Source organism: Carassius gibelio, chromosome A7 (assembly GCF_023724105.1).
Source record: "Carassius gibelio isolate Cgi1373 ecotype wild population from Czech Republic chromosome A7, carGib1.2-hapl.c, whole genome shotgun sequence".
Taxonomy (NCBI): domain Eukaryota; kingdom Metazoa; phylum Chordata; class Actinopteri; order Cypriniformes; family Cyprinidae; genus Carassius; species Carassius gibelio.
Genome location: NC_068377.1, coordinates 9680296 through 9703295, shown reverse-complemented (window position 1 = coordinate 9703295; position 23000 = coordinate 9680296). Strand labels below are relative to the sequence as shown.

The window sequence follows — 23000 nt, the reverse complement described above, 5'->3', positions numbered from 1 at the left end:
AGTGCATCACCACAATATTTTATTTAATTTTATATTATTTAATTTTATTTCATTTCAATAGATTTGGTTTCATTTTAACCAGATGACATTTACTTCCACTCAAAGTGCCTCAACGCAGTATTGATTGTATTTATTGCTATTAATTTTATTAATTAATTTAAACATTTTGGTTTAATTTAATTTAACCAGGTTTGAAATTTCTGTTTTAAAATCACTAAATTCACCCCAAATTACCTGCACTCAAAGTGCATCACCACAATATTTTATTTAATTTTATTTTAATTGTTTTGGTTTTATTTTAACCAGATGACATTTACTTCCACTCAAAGTGCCTCAACGCAATATTGATTGTATTTATTGATATTAATTATTTTAAACATTTTGGTTTAATTTAATTTAACCAGGTTTGAAATTTCTGTTTTAAAATGACCAAATTCCCCCCAAATTACATTCAATTTAAAGTAAGCGCAGTGTTTGTTTACTTTTATTTAATTTAATTTCAACCAGAAGACATTTCTGATGTTAAAGTTGAGAAACAGGCCCCCATTACTTCCACACAAAGTGCGTCACCGCGCGACATTTATCTTTTGTGAATGTATTTATTTATTAAAATGCATATTTTTTATTGTTACTTATTTCTTTCCCTTAATTTAGCTCATATTAAAAAAGAGAGAAGACTTTTAAAAGACTTGGAAAAAACTTTGAGTGGAAAAGGATCTGTTTCTCTTTGGCCTGCCTGTGTGTCTTCTTTAAATAGGTCGCTCTTGACTGTTGTACTCGCTTACGGCCATACCACCCTGAGCACGCCCGATCTCGTCCGATCTCGGAAGCTAAGCAGGGTCGGGCCTGGTTAGTACTTGGATGGGAGACCGCCTGGGAATACCAGGTGCTGTAAGCTTTTGCTTTTCTTTCAGCCAAGGCTCAGCTATCATTCTAGTTCCTTTACACTTTTATACGGATTAGCTGCTTCTTTTTTGTCTGTTTTCTCTTTCTCTGTGCCATCTTTCTGCTTGCGGTGTCACAAAGGACAGCTCAGCCTCGTCATTCTTCCTTTCTCCTGCAGGAGGCGATAGACGGGCCTTTTCTCTGTCTCTATTACAAACTCTTGAGCGCCGCGTGCTCTTTTGGAAATGACACCCCTCTCTTCAGTTTGAGACGGAGCTTCCCAAATTTGATTGTCATCCGAACCCCTTAGTGGTAAACTACACAGGAGATGCACCCTCTTAGATTTAAAGTTCATTTTCAAATAAATTAACAAAAAACACATTCTCATGTTCATTTTTTCACTGATGTTGGTGTGGGATCAAATTATTTGCAATTAAACAAATGACATATTTCAGCTTTTTTGGTACTTTTTCATTACTTGGAACAGGACAAGAGTTTTTTATCATCTCAAAAAAAAAAAAAAAATTCATTAAACTCATCAGCAAATATTGTTTCATTGTAGGAACATATAGGCATGCCCTTTCTGTTTTAAAATCACTAAATTCACCCCAAATTACCTGCACTCAAAGTGCATCACCACAATATTTTATTTTATTTTATTTTAATAGGTTTGGTTTTATTTTAACAAGATGACTTTTACTTCCACTCAAAGTGCCTCAACGCAATATTGATTGTATTTATTGATATTAATTTTATTAATTAATTTAAACATTTTGGTTTAATTTAATTTAACCAGGTTTGAAATTTCTGTTTTAAAATCACTAAATTCATCCCCAAATTACCTGCACTCAAAGTGCATCACCACAATATTTTATTTAATTTTATATTATTTAATTTTATTTCATTTCAATAGATTTGGTTTCATTTTAACCAGATGACATTTACTTCCACTCAAAGTGCCTCAACGCAGTATTGATTGTATTTATTGCTATTAATTTTATTAATTAATTTAAACATTTTGGTTTAATTTAATTTAACCAGGTTTGAAATTTCTGTTTTAAAATGACCAATTTCCCCCCAAATTACATTCAATTTAAAGTAAGCGCAGTATTTGTTTACTTTTATTTAATTCAATTTCAACCAGAAGACATTTCTGATGTTAAAGTTGAGAAACAGGCCCCCATTACTTCCACACAAAGTGCGTCACCGCGCGACATTTATCTTTTGTGAATGTATTTATTTATTAAAATGCATATTTTTTATTGTTACTTATTTCTTTCCCTTAATTTAGCTCATATTAAAAAAGAGAGAAGACTTTTAAAAGACTTGGAAAAAACTTTGAGTGGAAAAGGATCTGTTTCTCTTTGGCCTGCCTGTGTGTCTTCTTTAAATAGGTCGCTCTTGACTGTTGTACTCGCTTACGGCCATACCACCCTGAGCACGCCCGATCTCGTCCGATCTCGGAAGCTAAGCAGGGTCGGGCCTGGTTAGTACTTGGATGGGAGACCGCCTGGGAATGGCTCATGACCCCCCCAAGTACATATATCTCAAACCTGGGATGGATCGAAAATGATCAAAATGAATGGTGCCACCTGGTGGTCAAAGTGTTATTTACAGAAATTGTCATGTACAAGGCCTAGTTTATTGAAATCCTGATTTGTTTTATAATTTTCATAGTTTGAGTTGATGTAGCTGATGAGATTCATATAGTCAAGTGGAAAAGTGTGCAATTGTTACATTTTTGGGCTGAATTAAGAAATATGTGTACACATCATCAAAGACATCAGAGCTGTTCACAGAACTCATTTTTGTGACCACCCAGGGGGTACAGCCAGCGCACGGTGGGGTGTGTTCACACCTCTGGTAGTGACGGAGAAGAAACAAGGACTTCTAGTTGCTCTGATGGGTTTCAAAAGGGATGGGATAGTGTAAAAAAAAACACAAGCATTCAGAGACTCCAAAATACTTGAAATAGTTTTACAACTTTTATTTTTCACCCAGATTGTGTTTCATTTAAAAGGCAATGCATGGAAACACAAGTAAACAAGATCTGTTTGGTTTAAAGCTCGCTCACCACAACAAGGTACAGATCTACGAGCGAGAACACGAGAGACAAACATTTACTACCATTTGCAAACATTTTGTTAAACATGGAAGCTGACAGATATACAAACATCACAAGGACACACACACATAAATAACATTAATAATAATCAAAAACAATTAAAAACACAAACTTTTGATTTGTACAGGCCCAAGCCCCATAAAGAACAGGATTATCCAAAGACTCAGGTCACTAATCAACAAATAAAGTGTTTTCTTTGGCAAATTTTTGTTAAACATGAAGCAGACAAAGACACAGATTATCTGAACATGAACAATCACTTAAGGGTTATGAAAACTGATTGTGTTAGATCAGAACTGATTAAGGCTAAAATGATTGAGGTTAGATTGGCCTTGATATTGAACATAGGCCAGAACATGTTTGTATTAAAAAAAAAAAAAGATACTACAAAGTGCATTTTAAGAGCAACATAAATAATAATAAAAAACAAACAAGAACATTCTAAAGTAAAACTGGAAAGTGCATTTTTTGAACTTTTGAACTATATAAATAAATTGTTTGTTTGTTTGATTGTGTTACAAAGTGCTTCAAGTACAATCTAATAAACAAACAAGCCTCTTTCTCTCTCCTACAGATGGCACAGGAGAAGTGGCATCACACAGGTACGTTATTTACACAGTTATTTACACAGTTATTTACACAGTTCTCCTCTTTTCCAACTCAACATCCACCACACTTTTAAAGTGTTCAAAGCTGTCGTACACCACATTGTCAAACCCAGAGGTGGTGGATTTCTTAGTGGATGGACAGAAGGAAAATATCTTCTGGGTGCTTTCTGCCACTTTGTCCTTGGAAGGTGTGTACCTCTTCCGCTGTCCACCACAATTAGGCACGTGGCAAGCCCCACATGGCCGCGAGGACTTGTTCGGCATGAATGCCTTGACTGTTGGTGCAGGAGGTACAAAGCTCTGGCTGCACGATGGCCCACGAAACAGGACAGAGGGAGCCAGTGGCTGTGCGGGGAGAACCAGCAGTATGGGTGCTGCCGACACAGCGGGTGGTCCATAGGTGGACGCAGCAGGCCTTGGCTGGAGGTGGGTGGACGCAGCAGGCCTTGGCTGGAGGTGGGTGGACGCAGCAGGCCTTGGCCGAGTGGAGGAGGACAACGCTGTGGGCTGAACGGGCCAGTCCACAGGAGGCACAGGCTCTGGCTCTTCATCAAATAATCTGGAAGTAAAATAAAATACACATGTAATGAGTATTGATATGATGTGTGTGCTATTTGCTTTCCACAGGCAACAGGTGAAACAAAGTGCTTATGACAACTTACCTCCGCTTCTCACCACGCCTTTTTCCAGCCTCGTGATGAACGTGCTGGTACTGGACCTGAGGCCGGTCTGGCGGTGGGAGGGATGTTGGTAGCGCAGGAGCTTCCGGGAACGGTGCGTCCGACAGCACTTTCAGGTGAGGCGTCACCTTCGGCAGTACCGTCGCCCCGTAGTTGGCCTTTTTCTCCTCCCTGGCAGCGAAGGTCGAGATGGACTTGGCGTTCAAGTTGGGCAGTGGAATGGCGAGACCGCTGAGGATGGGGTCGTCTTGAACTCGGTCTGCAATCCTCTTATACTGTCCCTTCAAAGAAGCCGTGACCTTGCTGGGGGAGGTGAGCTGATTGGCCGGCGCTCGGTTCTTCAGCATCTTGAGGAGGAGGTAGAGCAAGCGACTGTCCTCGGTCACCTGTGCCGCCTGAGCGTACCTCATGCAGCCAAACTTGGTCTTCTGGGCTGCTCTGGTCTCGGGAGAGTCCGCCCCAAGGCACCGACCGAACAAGGTGTAACCCCACCTGGACTCGTACTGCTTGACGAAGCGGGCCGCGGTCTTGTCGTGGTCGTGGAGAGAGCTGGCGGCGGCGGCGATCTTCTGCCTGAGGTCAGCCGGCACTAAGTGGTGGTCGCTGTTGTCGGCCAGTTCTAGGAGGAGCAAGGCCAGTGCCTCCACTTCCTCTATACCTGGCAGATGCAGATGTCGATGTCTCATCAGCACATCTTGCAGGGCAGGACTGTCCTCCTCTTCCACCTGTTCTGCCTGTGTGAGGACGACGTGCTTGCCACAGACTCTGTCTATCGGGTCCTCCTCTGTATCAGAAGACATGCCGAGACCCTCATCCGCCATCTCGTCGTCTTCCTGCTCAGCCGACTCATCGTCCTCCTCCTCCTCCTCACGCGACTGCTCTTCCTCAACTGCAAATATGTAATTGTACTAATCACAAACGTGTCTACACAACAATTGTTTTTTTTCACCAGGTTTGTCATCATTGTTTAAGTGTGTGATCAAGTACTGTACCTTTCTGCACGTAGTAGTCCCTGGCAGTGAAGCTGGTGGACTGGCACATGGCGTACTCGACACCAAGGAGCTCCTCCTCGTCGGGGTGCTCGTACGCTTCAGGGACCGGCATCGGTGCAGCAAAGTTGGGCTCCAGGACGTGCTCCTTGCCGAAGAGAACCTCAGCCTGCTGGTTGACGCGCTGGATCTGCCGCGCGTCCAAGCACGACGTCTGCCGGCCATGACCACCAGCGACACGGAGCGATGCCATGCGGTGGTTCCACTGCATGGCAAAGGACACCAAGTATACCTGAAACACATTTCCATTTTGACTGTTATTGTGTACAATGTTTGCAAGTGATGACTGGAGCTGTGAAATAAAATGTATCATTGAAACTATCATTGACACTTATCACTATCTATACTATCAATTATACTATATGATGTGCTATATGAACATGTGTCTGCAATGAAGCTTTATATATATTATGTTTTAATCACTCACTTGGAATGGCATAATTCCACATCGCTGTGAAGGGACGGCGTTGAACAGGTGGGCGTGCAACCCCTCCAGAGAGTTGCTGCCACGCCGGCACTTGTGCTTGTTCAGTCGGACGCCGTTCATCACCACCACCTTCACAGACACATACAGCGGTATGCCAGGGGGATCCTGTAACACAACATATTGCAAGGTCCTTATTTATTCTGGTGTCCTTTTGAAATGTTGCCATATACAAGTTTGAATGGTTTTGACACACGATGACCGCAAAGACATTAACCCACCTGCATGCAACTGAGGTGCTTGCTCGCAACTACCCAGTGAGCGTCGACTGCCTCTGGCGACTTGAACAGGTGAATGCCATCGATGTCAAGGCCGGCTGGTCCCTGGAACTCAGCAAGGATGGACTCTATCACCAAAGCAGTTTCCTGTAACACATAGGATATATTCTCAGCATCGAGTGTTTAATCACATTGAACACATGCATTTATTTTCAAAGCTGGATCTGACCAATACCTTAGTCCAGTACGGTTGAATCCATATGTGACAATATCTGGGAAAACCCATCAGATGTTGCTCAGGTACGTTTTCAGTAAGGTCTAAAATTAGATTGAATGTCAGTTTTTTTGACAAAATTGGGTTTTCATTAAGTTATTATTCTATAACATCTTGCCTATCATCTCTGAATGTATCTTGGCAGAAGTTTCACTAGTTTGATGCAGAAAAATAGCAATTTATAGTAGCAAGCTGAAAAGACTGTCTTTCTCTTTAAGAACACGCGCAGCGTGATAGACTGTCACCTATCAAAATAAACAGAATAAAGGTATATCAATGTGCATTTCCCGACAGTCCTGTGTAAACTACAACGGCACGCAAGTTTTTATAAAAAAAATGGATCCAACGCGTGAGATGCAGAGCACAAGAGAACAACGGCGTCTGAAGCTGCTCGCTTAAAAGATCTTGCTCGCCTCTCAATCGTCCATTTTCAAAACGGTTTTCACAGGATGAATTTTGAGTTCATAAGCTCTCGAATGATACCTAATCTATGATGATTACTAAAGTATGTGATATGAAAAATAGGCAATAAACACAGTGCCAATCGTCCCGCTAGCAGGACGTGACTGCGTTAAACCTGTTTTGCGTTAAACCAGAAATTCCATTTCTGAAAATCATAGTGATCAGATAACTTCAGATAACCATAACTTTTGCTACAGACAAACAATGAAAGAAATAAAAACTGATTTGGAAAGGGCTTGAAACCAGGTTCCTGTAAAATATCACCATGTAGTGGGTTTCCCAGATCGCATCACATATGTGAATATGAAAGCCACACTTACCACAACCCCACGGGTAATACGTCTTACATATGACCTGATCTGATTAGGCTTGAGGAAGGCCATCATCTCCTCATCAGAGTACCTGCCGTAGAGCTCTGGGTTACCGTTCCTGACCGCCTGGACCAGGAGCATCATGTCTGCCTTGTTGTAGGCGAGCACGGCACCCGCCATGGCACTCATGAAAGCCCCGTACTTGGCGTGGCTCTGCTTGATCACGACAGCGTCCCAGCGGTGCAGCCAGTGGCGGATGTCCAGCCTGATGACGGTACCCCTCTTCACCCAGTCACCAAACAGATTCTCCAAAAACGACGAACCGCTGTCACTGAAAATGATATGACATTTTGTGTAGGTGTGTTACATGTTGGATTATCCATTTCATCATAGGTTCTATCAACTGTTATTGAACTCACCGACAGCAGTTGTTGTCCGCGTACACCACCTTTGGAGCAGGAGCGTTGGCACGGCGAAAGCGGGCGACCAGACCTCTGGCCATGCGTGCGTAGCAGCCCTCGGACTCGGATGCCACCACCACTGTGGTCAAGAACTGACCCCACTCATTCAGCACGCTGGTGACGTACTGCATGGTGCCCTGGCCGTCGCCGTAGATCTTCTTGAGAATCTATAAAAACAAAGCAGAACATTGATTGCATGGTGTTTATCAACAGTCAGTCTGTTCCATATGATCACAAGTACTTTATGCTGTACATACCTTCCTCGTGCCGTCGATGCACAAGATTTCCCCAGTCGTACTGAGGATTTGGTCCCTGTACACGGGCATCTTCTCCATCTCCAGAATCAGGTGTGCACGCCTCAGGACCGGAGCAGACGGAAGGGGAGACGGGGCGATGGGAGGGGTGTAAGTGCCGGCTGCTCTGGCAAACGACAGGATGCCTTGCTGAGATGAAGACGATCCAGCCGCCGACGTGTGGGCATCGTACAGGAGAGTCTGGTACAGGTCCCGACGCTCCACGTACCACTCATCGTGGCCCTGCTGCAGCAGCCTCTGCACCTTGCTCATCGAGACAGCGTTGAGTCGGTCGCTCATCAGGCTGACCACACTCCTGTCCACAGCACGCTTGCCGCAGATTATGGCAGGGAACATGCTTCTGACGGCCGGGGCGAGGTTCATTAAAATTTTCGGACTGTACGCCAGCCAGGTGTACTGCTGCTGGGAACGGTGGGCACCGTCCTCCTCGTCGTCGTTCGGGTGCGCCTGGCTCGCCTCATCCCTCAGCTTGAGACAGTGTTTGCACATCAACCTCTCGGTCAGCAGGGTGTAAAGGAAGTTTAAGCTGTACACTTGCCTGGCGTAGCTGCCGTACCCTCTCTTCTCCAGTTAGTACTCTGGCGGTGCGGGGCAGTTGGTGTTGGGGCAGCGGATCAATGCCTTCATCACGCCGACCGGGCGCCCGAAGAAGGCAGGGGTGGTGAAGAAGGAGAGCATGTTGGGCACAGCTCCCTTGACAGCCATAGGAGGTGGTGGCGGGTGGAACTCCATCTTCTCCTTAAAGAGCTTCCTCTCGGCCATCTCTCCCCTGACATTCTTGTACCTGGACGCCCTCTCGAACAGCCCGTAGGTCTCGTTGGTCTTCAGCCACTTGATGTTAGCGGGGGCAATACCAAGGGCTTGGGCGGATTCAGGCGGCTGCTCCCAGAACTTCTGCCAGCCCTCCAGCACGACGCCACCGGATTCCGAGGTTTCTCGGAGGGACGAGGGTCCGGGCCTGTCGTCCTGGCACACAGAGCTGGCGAGTTCTCCCCAGGTGGTCAGCTGAGTGCTGACCGACGCCTCGGCCCTGTCCAGGACACTCTCTGAAGAGGAGAACACCACAAAAATGTATCAACTGCATTGCTCGATACATACTGATGAATTTCACATGGCACAAACACAAGTTCTAGCAGCTCCACAGCATTCTACAAAGTCATTTCAGCATAATACTACTATACCTGCAGCAACCAACATCTCGGCATCGCTGGCATAGTAGGGGTCCTGCTGAGAGAGGTCGGGCTTCGATTGCGCTTTCTGCAGAAAATAAAACACAACCATAGAATAATACTTTACTAATACTGGTTACTGCTTAACATCATAAGTCAGGTCTAAAAGGTAACTGAGTTTATCTTACCTTCAACCTCCTGTCAAGGTGCCATGTGACCGGAGGGAACTCTCTGGCGTACGCGAGCAGTCGCTCCTTCTGCCACTTTAACAGCTCGTTCTGCTCTCCCTGCTGGCAGTACTGGAACAGCAACCACACCAGCCAGCCGACATCGTTTTCTAGAAGCCACTTGAAGGTCTGACCGGCGTACTTCCCGAACACGATGACCAGCTGACCTTTCCACAGCTCACCCCCGGACCTCTTGGCCATCGCCTCTGCTGTCTTGGGATCCAGCCATGTAGGGTCATCAACAATGCTGGGGGCCTCTGCCACAGACTTTGCTGCCTCTGTACACTGCAGCCTGGCCTCTCCTTGCCGGTACATAACGATGTTGGGGTACTGGTGTTGCTGTTGATGGCTGACCAGCGATGATTTGGTGGTCAAGCTCCTCCTGCAGACATCACAGTCAAAGGTCTCCCTGGCGACGGCATGGATCTTCAGATGCCTCGTCAGGTTGGACTTTTCAGTGAAAGTCTTGTCGCACACGCTGCACCGATGTCTAGGCTTCTCCATGTTTCATCTGGTACAGTAAAACATGAAAAAATGAGTAAAACTAAAAGCAGATGTACATTAAGTACATTTTTATAGAGACCCTGCAGCCCTCGTAAAAGTAGTAACCAAAAACAGCCCATTCATTCATCACTTTGTTTTTAACATGCAAATAGCAGTTGACATGTTTACATTTCTAAAGCATATTTACACATCGAATTTCAACTCCACACTACTGTAACACTATCTCTTTCATGGTCTTAAGAAGTGAGCTAAAGTGTCTGATCACATTTTTGAAGAATTTCCAGGGATCATCTTCTCCATGTTTCATCTGGTACAGTAAAACATGAATAAATGAGTAAAACTAAAATCAGATGAGGGCTTAAATACATGTTTATAGACCCTGCAGCCCTCATAAAAGTAGTAACCAAAAACAGCCCATTCATTCATCACTTGTTTATAGCATGCAAATCGCGGTTGACATGTTTACACTTCTAAAGCATATTTACACATCGAATTTCAACTCCACAGTGCTGTAAGACTATCTATATGGTCTTAAGAAGTTAGCGAGAGTGTCTGATCACGTTTTTAAAGAATTTCCAGAGATCGTCAGGTCATTACAGCGGCGATTGGTAGCTCATTCATTAATTTTCAATGCATTTAGCATGCTAATCGCGATTGATATTCTAACACACCTAAAGCATATTTAAGCTTTACATTTCGAGTCCACACAGAAGTAGTACATTCTCCAACGTCTCAACATGTAAAATCAATAGTCTGGTCCCATTTTAAACGCATTTCAGAGATTTTAATGTAAACAAGCAGAGCTAGAAAGTTAGTGTCAGTACGGCGCTGACGAGATATTACCATGTAAAACCTTCAATGTCAGCCAAATTATCACAAAATATATGGAGTTTCATTCATTACTTAGCACATAATTATACCAAACGTACCTTATAGTAAAGAAAACAGTCCAATCGATCATCAATGGCCGCCAGTATTTTTAAAACAGCTCATACAGCTGGATGACGTTTACCGATCCTCGCTCAATGATTGGTCTGTTGAGCACTGAGCTCTGCTCAGCATTGCTCAACCATTGGCTGATCGCTGCTCAGCTCTGCTCAACCATTGGACGGCTGACGATCGCTTAGGTACTTGGAGGAGAATTCGCCTGGGAATACCAGGTGCTGTAAGCTTTTGCTTTTCCTTCAGCCAAGGCTCAGCTATCATTCTAGTTCCTTTACACTTTTATACGGATTAGCTGCTTCTTTTTTGTCTGTTTTCTCTTTCTCTGTGCCATCTTTCTGCTTGCGGTGTCACAAAGGACAGCTCAGCCTCGTCATTCTTCCTTTCTCCTGCAGGAGGCGATAGACGGGCCTTTTCTCTGTCTCTATTACAAACTCTTGAGCGCCGCGTGCTCTTTTGGAAATGACACCCCTCTCTTCAGTTTGAGACGGAGCTTCCCAAATTTGATTGTCATCCGAACCCCTTAGTGGTAAACTACACAGGAGATGCACCCTCTTAGATTTAAAGTTCATTTTCAAATAAATTAACAAAAAACACATTCTCATGTTCATTTTTTCACTGATGTTGGTGTGGGATCAAATTATTTGCAATTAAACAAATGACATATTTCAGCTTTTTTGGTACTTTTTCATTACTTGGAACAGGACAAGAGTTTTTTATCATCTCAAAAAAAAAAAAAAAAATTCATTAAACTCATCAGCAAATATTGTTTCATTGTAGGAAAATATAGGCATGCCCTTTCTGTTTTAAAATCACTAAATTCACCCCAAATTACCTGCACTCAAAGTGCATCACCACAATATTTTATTTTATTTTATTTTAATAGGTTTGGTTTTATTTTAACAAGATGACTTTTACTTCCACTCAAAGTGCCTCAACGCAATATTGATTGTATTTATTGATATTAATTTTATTAATTAATTTAAACATTTTGGTTTAATTTAATTTAACCAGGTTTGAAATTTCTGTTTTAAAATCACTAAATTCATCCCCAAATTACCTGCACTCAAAGTGCATCACCACAATATTTTATTTAATTTTATATTATTTAATTTTATTTCATTTCAATAGATTTGGTTTCATTTTAACCAGATGACATTTACTTCCACTCAAAGTGCCTCAACGCAGTATTGATTGTATTTATTGCTATTAATTTTATTAATTAATTTAAACATTTTGGTTTAATTTAATTTAACCAGGTTTGAAATTTCTGTTTTAAAATCACTAAATTCACCCCAAATTACCTGCACTCAAAGTGCATCACCACAATATTTTATTTAATTTTATTTTAATTGTTTTGGTTTTATTTTAACCAGATGACATTTACTTCCACTCAAAGTGCCTCAACGCAATATTGATTGTATTTATTGATATTAATTATTTTAAACATTTTGGTTTAATTTAATTTAACCAGGTTTGAAATTTCTGTTTTAAAATGACCAAATTCCCCCCAAATTACATTCAATTTAAAGTAAGCGCAGTATTTGTTTACTTTTATTTAATTCAATTTCAACCAGAAGACATTTCTGATGTTAAAGTTGAGAAACAGGCCCCCATTACTTCCACACAAAGTGCGTCACCGCGCGACATTTATCTTTTGTGAATGTATTTATTTATTAAAATGCATATTTTTTATTGTTACTTATTTCTTTCCCTTAATTTAGCTCATATTAAAAAAGAGAGAAGACTTTTAAAAGACTTGGAAAAAACTTTGAGTGGAAAAGGATCTGTTTCTCTTTGGCCTGCCTGTGTGTCTTCTTTAAATAGGTCGCTCTTGACTGTTGTACTCGCTTACGGCCATACCACCCTGAGCACGCCCGATCTCGTCCGATCTCGGAAGCTAAGCAGGGTCGGGCCTGGTTAGTACTTGGATGGGAGACCGCCTGGGAATACCAGGTGCTGTAAGCTTTTGCTTTTCCTTCAGCCAAGGCTCAGCTATCATTCTAGTTCCTTTACACTTTTATACGGATTAGCTGCTTCTTTTTGGTCTGTTTTCTCTTTCTCTGTGCCATCTTTCTGCTTGCGGTGTCACAAAGGACAGCTCAGCCTCGTCATTCTTCCTTTCTCCTGCAGGAGGCGATAGACGGGCCTTTTCTCTGTCTCTATTACAAACTCTTGAGCGCCGCGTGCTCTTTTGGAAATGACACCCCTCTCTTCAGTTTGAGACGGAGCTTCCCAAATTTGATTGTCATCCGAACCCCTTAGTGGTAAACTACACAGGAGATGCACCCTCTTAGATTTAAAGTTCATTTTCAAATAAATTAACAAAAAACACATTCTCATGTTCATTTTTTCACTGATGTTGGTGTGGGATCAAATTATTTGCAATTAAACAAATGACATATTTCAGCTTTTTTGGTACTTTTTCATTACTTGGAACAGGACAAGAGTTTTTTATCATCTCAAAAAAAAAAAAAAAAATTCATTAAACTCATCAGCAAATATTGTTTCATTGTAGGAAAATATAGGCATGCCCTTTCTGTTTTAAAATCACTAAATTCACCCCAAATTACCTGCACTCAAAGTGCATCACCACAATATTTTATTTTATTTTATTTTAATAGGTTTGGTTTTATTTTAACAAGATGACTTTTACTTCCACTCAAAGTGCCTCAACGCAATATTGATTGTATTTATTGATATTAATTTTATTAATTAATTTAAACATTTTGGTTTAATTTAATTTAACCAGGTTTGAAATTTCTGTTTTAAAATCACTAAATTCATCCCCAAATTACCTGCACTCAAAGTGCATCACCACAATATTTTATTTAATTTTATATTATTTAATTTTATTTCATTTCAATAGATTTGGTTTCATTTTAACCAGATGACATTTACTTCCACTCAAAGTGCCTCAACGCAGTATTGATTGTATTTATTGCTATTAATTTTATTAATTAATTTAAACATTTTGGTTTAATTTAATTTAACCAGGTTTGAAATTTCTGTTTTAAAATCACTAAATTCACCCCAAATTACCTGCACTCAAAGTGCATCACCACAATATTTTATTTAATTTTATTTTAATTGTTTTGGTTTTATTTTAACCAGATGACATTTACTTCCACTCAAAGTGCCTCAACGCAATATTGATTGTATTTATTGATATTAATTATTTTAAACATTTTGGTTTAATTTAATTTAACCAGGTTTGAAATTTCTGTTTTAAAATGACCAAATTCCCCCCAAATTACATTCAATTTAAAGTAAGCGCAGTATTTGTTTACTTTTATTTAATTCAATTTCAACCAGAAGACATTTCTGATGTTAAAGTTGAGAAACAGGCCCCCATTACTTCCACACAAAGTGCGTCACCGCGCGACATTTATCTTTTGTGAATGTATTTATTTATTAAAATGCATATTTTTTATTGTTACTTATTTCTTTCCCTTAATTTAGCTCATATTAAAAAAGAGAGAAGACTTTTAAAAGACTTGGAAAAAACTTTGAGTGGAAAAGGATCTGTTTCTCTTTGGCCTGCCTGTGTGTCTTCTTTAAATAGGTCGCTCTTGACTGTTGTACTCGCTTACGGCCATACCACCCTGAGCACGCCCGATCTCGTCCGATCTCGGAAGCTAAGCAGGGTCGGGCCTGGTTAGTACTTGGATGGGAGACCGCCTGGGAATACCAGGTGCTGTAAGCTTTTGCTTTTCCTTCAGCCAAGGCTCAGCTATCATTCTAGTTCCTTTACACTTTTATACGGATTAGCTGCTTCTTTTTGGTCTGTTTTCTCTTTCTCTGTGCCATCTTTCTGCTTGCGGTGTCACAAAGGACAGCTCAGCCTCGTCATTCTTCCTTTCTCCTGCAGGAGGCGATAGACGGGCCTTTTCTCTGTCTCTATTACAAACTCTTGAGCGCCGCGTGCTCTTTTGGAAATGACACCCCTCTCTTCAGTTTGAGACGGAGCTTCCCAAATTTGATTGTCATCCGAACCCCTTAGTGGTAAACTACACAGGAGATGCACCCTCTTAGATTTAAAGTTCATTTTCAAATAAATTAACAAAAAACACATTCTCATGTTCATTTTTTCACTGATGTTGGTGTGGGATCAAATTATTTGCAATTAAACAAATGACATATTTCAGCTTTTTTGGTACTTTTTCATTACTTGGAACAGGACAAGAGTTTTTTATCATCTCAAAAAAAAAAAATTCATTAAACTCATCAGCAAATATTGTTTCATTGTAGGAAAATATAGGCATGCCCTTTCTGTTTTAAAATCACTAAATTCACCCCAAATTACCTGCACTCAAAGTGCATCACCACAATATTTTATTTTATTTTATTTTAATAGGTTTGGTTTTATTTTAACCAGATGACATTTACTTCCACTCAAAGTGCCTCAACGTAATATTGATTGTATTTATTGATATTAATTTTATTAATTAATTTAAACATTTTGGTTTAATTTAATTTAACCAGGTTTGAAATTCCTGTTTTAAAATCACTAAATTCACCCCAAATTACCTGCACTCAAAGTGCATCACCACAATATTTTATTTTATTTTATATTATTTAATTTTATTTTATTTCAATAGATTTGGTTTCATTTTAACCAGATGACATTTACTTCCACTCAAAGTGCCTCAACGCAGTATTGATTGTATTTATTGCTATTAATTTTATTAATTAATTTAAACATTTTGGTTTAATTTAATTTAACCAGGTTTGAAATTTCTGTTTTAAAATGACCAATTTCCCCCCAAATTACATTCAATTTAAAGTAAGCGCAGTATTTGTTTACTTTTATTTAATTCAATTTCAACCAGAAGACATTTCTGATGTTAAAGTTGAGAAACAGGCCCCCATTACTTCCACACAAAGTGCGTCACCGCGCGACATTTATCTTTTGTGAATGTATTTATTTATTAAAATGCATATTTTTTATTGTTACTTATTTCTTTCCCTTAATTTAGCTCATATTAAAAAAGAGAGAAGACTTTTAAAAGACTTGGAAAAAACTTTGAGTGGAAAAGGATCTGTTTCTCTTTGGCCTGCCTGTGTGTCTTCTTTAAATAGGTCGCTCTTGACTGTTGTACTCGCTTACGGCCATACCACCCTGAGCACGCCCGATCTCGTCCGATCTCGGAAGCTAAGCAGGGTCGGGCCTGGTTAGTACTTGGATGGGAGTCCGCCTGGGAATACCAGGTGCTGTAAGCTTTTGCTTTTCCTTCAGCCAAGGCTCAGCTATCATTCTAGTTCCTTTACACTTTTATACGGATTAGCTGCTTCTTTTTGGTCTGTTTTCTCTTTCTCTGTGCCATCTTTCTGCTTGCGGTGTCACAAAGGACAGCTCAGCCTCGTCATTCTTCCTTTCTCCTGCAGGAGGCGATAGACGGGCCTTTTCTCTGTCTCTATTACAAACTCTTGAGCGCCGCGTGCTCTTTTGGAAATGACACCCCTCTCTTCAGTTTGAGACGGAGCTTCCCAAATTTGATTGTCATCCGAACCCCTTAGTGGTAAACTACACAGGAGATGCACCCTCTTAGATTTAAAGTTCATTTTCAAATAAATTAACAAAAAACACATTCTCATGTTCATTTTTTCACTGATGTTGGTGTGGGATCAAATTATTTGCAATTAAACAAATGACATATTTCAGCTTTTTTGGTACTTTTTCATTACTTGGAACAGGACAAGAGTTTTTTATCATCTCAAAAAAAAAAAAATAATTCATTAAACTCATCAGCAAATATTGTTTCATTGTAGGAAAATATAGGCATGCCCTTTCTGTTTTAAAATCACTAAATTCACCCCAAATTACCTGCACTCAAAGTGCATCACCACAATATTTTATTTTATTTTATTTTAATAGGTTTGGTTTTATTTTAACAAGATGACTTTTACTTCCACTCAAAGTGCCTCAACGCAATATTGATTGTATTTATTGATATTAATTTTATTAATTAATTTAAACATTTTGGTTTAATTTAATTTAACCAGGTTTGAAATTTCTGTTTTAAAATCACTAAATTCATCCCCAAATTACCTGCACTCAAAGTGCATCACCACAATATTTTATTTAATTTTATATTATTTAATTTTATTTCATTTCAATAGATTTGGTTTCATTTTAACCAGATGACATTTACTTCCACTCAAAGTGCCTCAACGCAGTATTGATTGTATTTATTGCTATTAATTTTATTAATTAATTTAAACATTTTGGTTTAATTTAATTTAACCAGGTTTGAAATTTCTGTTTTAAAATCACTAAATTCACCCCAAATTACCTGCACTCAAAGTGCATCACCACAATATTTTATTTAATTTTATTTTAATTGTTTTGGTTTTATTTTAACCAGATGACATTTACTTCCACTCAAAGTGCCTCAACGCAATATTGATTGTATTTATTGATATTAATTATTTTAAACATTTTGGTTTAATTTAATTTAACCAGGTTTGAAATTTCTGTTTTAAAATGACCAAATTCCCCCCAAATTACATTCAATTTAAAGTAAGCGCAGTATTTGTTTACTTTTATTTAATTCAATTTCAACCAGAAGACATTTCTGATGTTAAAGTTGAGAAACAGGCCCCCATTACTTCCACACAAAGTGCGTCACCGCGCGACATTTATCTTTTGTGAATGTATTTATTTATTAAAATGCATATTTTTTATTGTTACTTATTTCTTTCCCTTAATTTAGCTCATATTAAAAAAGAGAGAAGACTTTTAAAAGACTTGGAAAAAACTTTGAGTGGAAAAGGATCTGTTTCTCTTTGGCCTGCCTGTGTGTCTTCTTTAAATAGGTCGCTCTTGACTGTTGTACTCGCTTACGGCCATACCACCCTGAGCACGCCCGATCTCGTCCGATCTCGGAAGCTAAGCAGGGTCGGGCCTGGTTAGTACTTGGATGGGAGACCGCCTGGGAATACCAGGTGCTGTAAGCTTTTGCTTTTCCTTCAGCCAAGGCTCAGCTATCATTCTAGTTCCTTTACACTTTTATACGGATTAGCTGCTTCTTTTTGGTCTGTTTTCTCTTTCTCTGTGCCATCTTTCTGCTTGCGGTGTCACAAAGGACAGCTCAGCCTCGTCATTCTTCCTTTCTCCTGCAGGAGGCGATAGACGGGCCTTTTCTCTGTCTCTATTACAAACTCTTGAGCGCCGCGTGCTCTTTTGGAAATGACACCCCTCTCTTCAGTTTGAGACGGAGCTTCCCAAATTTGATTGTCATCCGAACCCCTTAGTGGTAAACTACACAGGAGATGCACCCTCTTAGATTTAAAGTTCATTTTCAAATAAATTAACAAAAAACACATTCTCATGTTCATTTTTTCACTGATGTTGGTGTGGGATCAAATTATTTGCAATTAAACAAATGACATATTTCAGCTTTTTTGGTACTTTTTCATTACTTGGAACAGGACAAGAGTTTTTTATCATCTCAAAAAAAAAAAAAAAAATTCATTAAACTCATCAGCAAATATTGTTTCATTGTAGGAAAATATAGGCATGCCCTTTCTGTTTTAAAATCACTAAATTCACCCCAAATTACCTGCACTCAAAGTGCATCACCACAATATTTTATTTTATTTTATTTTAATAGGTTTGGTTTTATTTTAACAAGATGACTTTTACTTCCACTCAAAGTGCCTCAACGCAATATTGATTGTATTTATTGATATTAATTTTATTAATTAATTTAAACATTTTGGTTTAATTTAATTTAACCAGGTTTGAAATTTCTGTTTTAAAATCACTAAATTCATCCCCAAATTACCTGCACTCAAAGTGCATCACCACAATATTTTATTTAATTTTATATTATTTAATTTTATTTCATTTCAATAGATTTGGTTTCATTTTAACCAGATGACATTTACTTCCACTCAAAGTGCCTCAACGCAGTATTGATTGTATTTATTGCTATTAATTTTATTAATTAATTTAAACATTTTGGTTTAATTTAATTTAACCAGGTTTGAAATTTCTGTTTTAAAATCACTAAATTCACCCCAAATTACCTGCACTCAAAGTGCATCACCACAATATTTTATTTAATTTTATTTTAATTGTTTTGGTTTTATTTTAACCAGATGACATTTACTTCCACTCAAAGTGCCTCAACGCAATATTGATTGTATTTATTGATATTAATTATTTTAAACATTTTGGTTTAATTTAATTTAACCAGGTTTGAAATTTCTGTTTTAAAATGACCAAATTCCCCCCAAATTACATTCAATTTAAAGTAAGCGCAGTATTTGTTTACTTTTATTTAATTCAATTTCAACCAGAAGACATTTCTGATGTTAAAGTTGAGAAACAGGCCCCCATTACTTCCACACAAAGTGCGTCACCGCGCGACATTTATCTTTTGTGAATGTATTTATTTATTAAAATGCATATTTTTTATTGTTACTTATTTCTTTCCCTTAATTTAGCTCATATTAAAAAAGAGAGAAGACTTTTAAAAGACTTGGAAAAAACTTTGAGTGGAAAAGGATCTGTTTCTCTTTGGCCTGCCTGTGTGTCTTCTTTAAATAGGTCGCTCTTGACTGTTGTACTCGCTTACGGCCATACCACCCTGAGCACGCCCGATCTCGTCCGATTTTGGAAGCTAAGCAGGGTCGGGCCTGGTTAGTACTTGGATGGGAGACCGCCTGGGAATACCAGGTGCTGTAAGCTTTTGCTTTTCCTTCAGCCAAGGCTCAGCTATCATTCTAGTTCCTTTACACTTTTATACGGATTAGCTGCTTCTTTTTTGTCTGTTTTCTCTTTCTCTGTGCCATCTTTCTGCTTGCGGTGTCACAAAGGACAGCTCAGCCTCGTCATTCTTCCTTTCTCCTGCAGGAGGCGATAGACGGGCCTTTTCTCTGTCTCTATTACAAACTCTTGAGCGCCGCGTGCTCTTTTGGAAATGACACCCCTCTCTTCAGTTTGAGACGGAGCTTCCCAAATTTGATTGTCATCCGAACCCCTTAGTGGTAAACTACACAGGAGATGCACCCTCTTAGATTTAAAGTTCATTTTCAAATAAATTAACAAAAAACACATTCTCATGTTCATTTTTTCACTGATGTTGGTGTGGGATCAAATTATTTGCAATTAAACAAATGACATATTTCAGCTTTTTTGGTACTTTTTCATTACTTGGAACAGGACAAGAGTTTTTTATCATCTCAAAAAAAAAAAAAATCATTAAACTCATCAGCAAATATTGTTTCATTGTAGGAACATATAGGCATGCCCTTTCTGTTTTAAAATCACTAAATTCACCCCAAATTACCTGCACTCAAAGTGCATCACCACAATATTTTATTTTATTTTATTTTAATAGGTTTGGTTTTATTTTAACCAGATGACATTTACTTCCACTCAAAGTGCCTCAACGTAATATTGATTGTATTTATTGATATTAATTTTATTAATTAATTTAAACATTTTGGTTTAATTTAATTTAACCAGGTTTGAAATTCCTGTTTTAAAATCACTAAATTCACCCCAAATTACCTGCACTCAAAGTGCATCACCACAATATTTTATTTTATTTTATATTATTTAATTTAATTTTATTTCAATAGATTTGGTTTCATTTTAACCAGAAGACATTTACTTCCACTCAAAGTGCCTCAACGCAGTATTGATTGTATTTATTGCTATTAATTTTATTAATTAATTTAAACATTTTGGTTTAATTTAATTTAACCAGGTTTGAAATTTCTGTTTTAAAATCACTAAATTCACCCCAAATTACCTGCACTCAAAGTGCATCACCACAATATTTTATTTAATTTTATTTTAATTGTTTTGGTTTTATTTTAACCAGATGACATTTACTTCCACTCAAAGTGCCTCAACGCAATATTGATTGTATTTATTGATATTAATTATTTTAAACATTTTGGTTTAATTTAATTTAACCAGGTTTGAAATTTCTGTTTTAAAATGACCAAATTCCCCCCAAATTACATTCAATTTAAAGTAAGCGCAGTATTTGTTTACTTTTATTTAATTCAATTTCAACCAGAAGACATTTCTGATGTTAAAGTTGAGAAACAGGCCCCCATTACTTCCACACAAAGTGCGTCACCGCGCGACATTTATCTTTTGTGAATGTATTTATTTATTAAAATGCATATTTTTTATTGTTACTTATTTCTTTCCCTTAATTTAGCTCATATTAAAAAAGAGAGAAGACTTTTAAAAGACTTGGAAAAAACTTTGAGTGGAAAAGGATCTGTTTCTCTTTGGCCTGCCTGTGTGTCTTCTTTAAATAGGTCGCTCTTGACTGTTGTACTCGCTTACGGCCATACCACCCTGAGCACGCCCGATCTCGTCCGATCTCGGAAGCTAAGCAGGGTCGGGCCTGGTTAGTACTTGGATGGGAGACCGCCTGGGAATACCAGGTGCTGTAAGCTTTTGCTTTTCCTTCAGCCAAGGCTCAGCTATCATTCTAGTTCCTTTACACTTTTATACGGATTAGCTGCTTCTTTTTGGTCTGTTTTCTCTTTCTCTGTGCCATCTTTCTGCTTGCGGTGTCACAAAGGACAGCTCAGCCTCGTCATTCTTCCTTTCTCCTGCAGGAGGCGATAGACGGGCCTTTTCTCTGTCTCTATTACAAACTCTTGAGCGCCGCGTGCTCTTTTGGAAATGACACCCCTCTCTTCAGTTTGAGACGGAGCTTCCCAAATTTGATTGTCATCCGAACCCCTTAGTGGTAAACTACACAGGAGATGCACCCTCTTAGATTTAAAGTTCATTTTCAAATAAATTAACAAAAAACACATTCTCATGTTCATTTTTTCACTGATGTTGGTGTGGGATCAAATTATTTGCAATTAAACAAATGACATATTTCAGCTTTTTTGGTACTTTTTCATTACTTGGAACAGGACAAGAGTTTTTTATCATCTCAAAAAAAAAAAATTCATTAAACTCATCAGCAAATATTGTTTCATTGTAGGAAAATATAGGCATGCCCTTTCTGTTTTAAAATCACTAAATTCACCCCAAATTACCTGCACTCAAAGTGCATCACCACAATATTTTATTTTATTTTATTTTAATAGGTTTGGTTTTATTTTAACCAGATGACATTTACTTCCACTCAAAGTGCCTCAACGTAATATTGATTGTATTTATTGATATTAATTTTATTAATTAATTTAAACATTTTGGTTTAATTTAATTTAACCAGGTTTGAAATTCCTGTTTTAAAATCACTAAATTCACCCCAAATTACCTGCACTCAAAGTGCATCACCACAATATTTTATTTTATTTTATATTATTTAATTTTATTTTATTTCAATAGATTTGGTTTCATTTTAACCAGATGACATTTACTTCCACTCAAAGTGCCTCAACGCAGTATTGATTGTATTTATTGCTATTAATTTTATTAATTAATTTAAACATTTTGGTTTAATTTAATTTAACCAGGTTTGAAATTTCTGTTTTAAAATGACCAATTTCCCCCCAAATTACATTCAATTTAAAGTAAGCGCAGTATTTGTTTACTTTTATTTAATTCAATTTCAACCAGAAGACATTTCTGATGTTAAAGTTGAGAAACAGGCCCCCATTACTTCCACACAAAGTGCGTCACCGCGCGACATTTATCTTTTGTGAATGTATTTATTTATTAAAATGCATATTTTTTATTGTTACTTATTTCTTTCCCTTAATTTAGCTCATATTAAAAAAGAGAGAAGACTTTTAAAAGACTTGGAAAAAACTTTGAGTGGAAAAGGATCTGTTTCTCTTTGGCCTGCCTGTGTGTCTTCTTTAAATAGGTCGCTCTTGACTGTTGTACTCGCTTACGGCCATACCACCCTGAGCACGCCCGATCTCGTCCGATCTCGGAAGCTAAGCAGGGTCGGGCCTGGTTAGTACTTGGATGGGAGTCCGCCTGGGAATACCAGGTGCTGTAAGCTTTTGCTTTTCCTTCAGCCAAGGCTCAGCTATCATTCTAGTTCCTTTACACTTTTATACGGATTAGCTGCTTCTTTTTGGTCTGTTTTCTCTTTCTCTGTGCCATCTTTCTGCTTGCGGTGTCACAAAGGACAGCTCAGCCTCGTCATTCTTCCTTTCTCCTGCAGGAGGCGATAGACGGGCCTTTTCTCTGTCTCTATTACAAACTCTTGAGCGCCGCGTGCTCTTTTGGAAATGACACCCCTCTCTTCAGTTTGAGACGGAGCTTCCCAAATTTGATTGTCATCCGAACCCCTTAGTGGTAAACTACACAGGAGATGCACCCTCTTAGATTTAAAGTT

The 23000-nt window shown here is 38.7% G+C and overlaps 3 protein-coding genes, 8 non-coding genes and 1 pseudogene across 11 annotated transcripts; 9 read left to right on the top strand and 3 right to left on the bottom strand.

Annotated features, from left to right (window-relative positions):
- Positions 1 to 779: 779 nt before the first annotated feature.
- LOC128017969 (5S ribosomal RNA) lies at positions 780 to 898 on the top strand. The gene has a single exon (XR_008184659.1). It is a non-coding gene; the product is annotated as a 5S ribosomal RNA (ribosomal RNA).
- Positions 899 to 2301: 1403 nt separating this feature from the next.
- LOC128017935 (uncharacterized) lies at positions 2302 to 2415 on the top strand (annotated as a pseudogene).
- A 572-nt stretch (positions 2416 to 2987) lies between these two features.
- On the bottom strand, positions 2988 to 7247 carry LOC128017688 (uncharacterized). The gene is made up of 7 exons (XM_052603135.1): positions 7106 to 7247; positions 6285 to 6367; positions 6053 to 6196; positions 5775 to 5939; positions 5291 to 5579; positions 4281 to 5187; positions 2988 to 4177 (listed from the first exon to the last, which is right to left on the bottom strand). Exons 2-7 carry the CDS (start codon positions 6333 to 6335, stop codon positions 3646 to 3648), a joined length of 2088 nt encoding a protein of 695 aa, XP_052459095.1. The 5' UTR covers positions 6336 to 6367; positions 7106 to 7247; the 3' UTR covers positions 2988 to 3645.
- Positions 6654 to 8360, bottom strand: LOC128017695 (uncharacterized). Its single transcript, XM_052603144.1, has 3 exons — positions 7815 to 8360; positions 7516 to 7724; positions 6654 to 7427 (listed from the first exon to the last, which is right to left on the bottom strand). Exons 1-3 carry the CDS (start codon positions 8358 to 8360, stop codon positions 7046 to 7048), a joined length of 1137 nt encoding a protein of 378 aa, XP_052459104.1. The 3' UTR covers positions 6654 to 7045.
- Positions 8361 to 8441: 81 nt separating this feature from the next.
- On the bottom strand, positions 8442 to 10917 carry LOC128017697 (uncharacterized). The gene is made up of 4 exons (XM_052603150.1): positions 10701 to 10917; positions 9229 to 9778; positions 9053 to 9128; positions 8442 to 8917 (listed from the first exon to the last, which is right to left on the bottom strand). Exons 2-4 carry the CDS (start codon positions 9769 to 9771, stop codon positions 8442 to 8444), a joined length of 1095 nt encoding a protein of 364 aa, XP_052459110.1. The 5' UTR covers positions 9772 to 9778; positions 10701 to 10917.
- Positions 10918 to 12562: 1645 nt separating this feature from the next.
- Positions 12563 to 12681, top strand: LOC128017959 (5S ribosomal RNA). The gene has a single exon (XR_008184650.1). It is a non-coding gene; the product is annotated as a 5S ribosomal RNA (ribosomal RNA).
- Positions 12682 to 14300: 1619 nt separating this feature from the next.
- On the top strand, positions 14301 to 14419 carry LOC128017948 (5S ribosomal RNA). Its single transcript, XR_008184639.1, has one exon. It is a non-coding gene; the product is annotated as a 5S ribosomal RNA (ribosomal RNA).
- Positions 14420 to 15817: 1398 nt separating this feature from the next.
- LOC128017916 (5S ribosomal RNA) lies at positions 15818 to 15936 on the top strand. The gene has a single exon (XR_008184611.1). It is a non-coding gene; the product is annotated as a 5S ribosomal RNA (ribosomal RNA).
- Positions 15937 to 17554: 1618 nt separating this feature from the next.
- On the top strand, positions 17555 to 17673 carry LOC128017942 (5S ribosomal RNA). Its single transcript, XR_008184633.1, has one exon. It is a non-coding gene; the product is annotated as a 5S ribosomal RNA (ribosomal RNA).
- Positions 17674 to 19292: 1619 nt separating this feature from the next.
- Positions 19293 to 19411, top strand: LOC128017933 (5S ribosomal RNA). The gene has a single exon (XR_008184627.1). It is a non-coding gene; the product is annotated as a 5S ribosomal RNA (ribosomal RNA).
- Positions 19412 to 21025: 1614 nt separating this feature from the next.
- On the top strand, positions 21026 to 21144 carry LOC128017940 (5S ribosomal RNA). The gene has a single exon (XR_008184631.1). It is a non-coding gene; the product is annotated as a 5S ribosomal RNA (ribosomal RNA).
- A 1398-nt stretch (positions 21145 to 22542) lies between these two features.
- On the top strand, positions 22543 to 22661 carry LOC128017913 (5S ribosomal RNA). Its single transcript, XR_008184609.1, has one exon. It is a non-coding gene; the product is annotated as a 5S ribosomal RNA (ribosomal RNA).
- Positions 22662 to 23000: the final 339 nt, after the last annotated feature.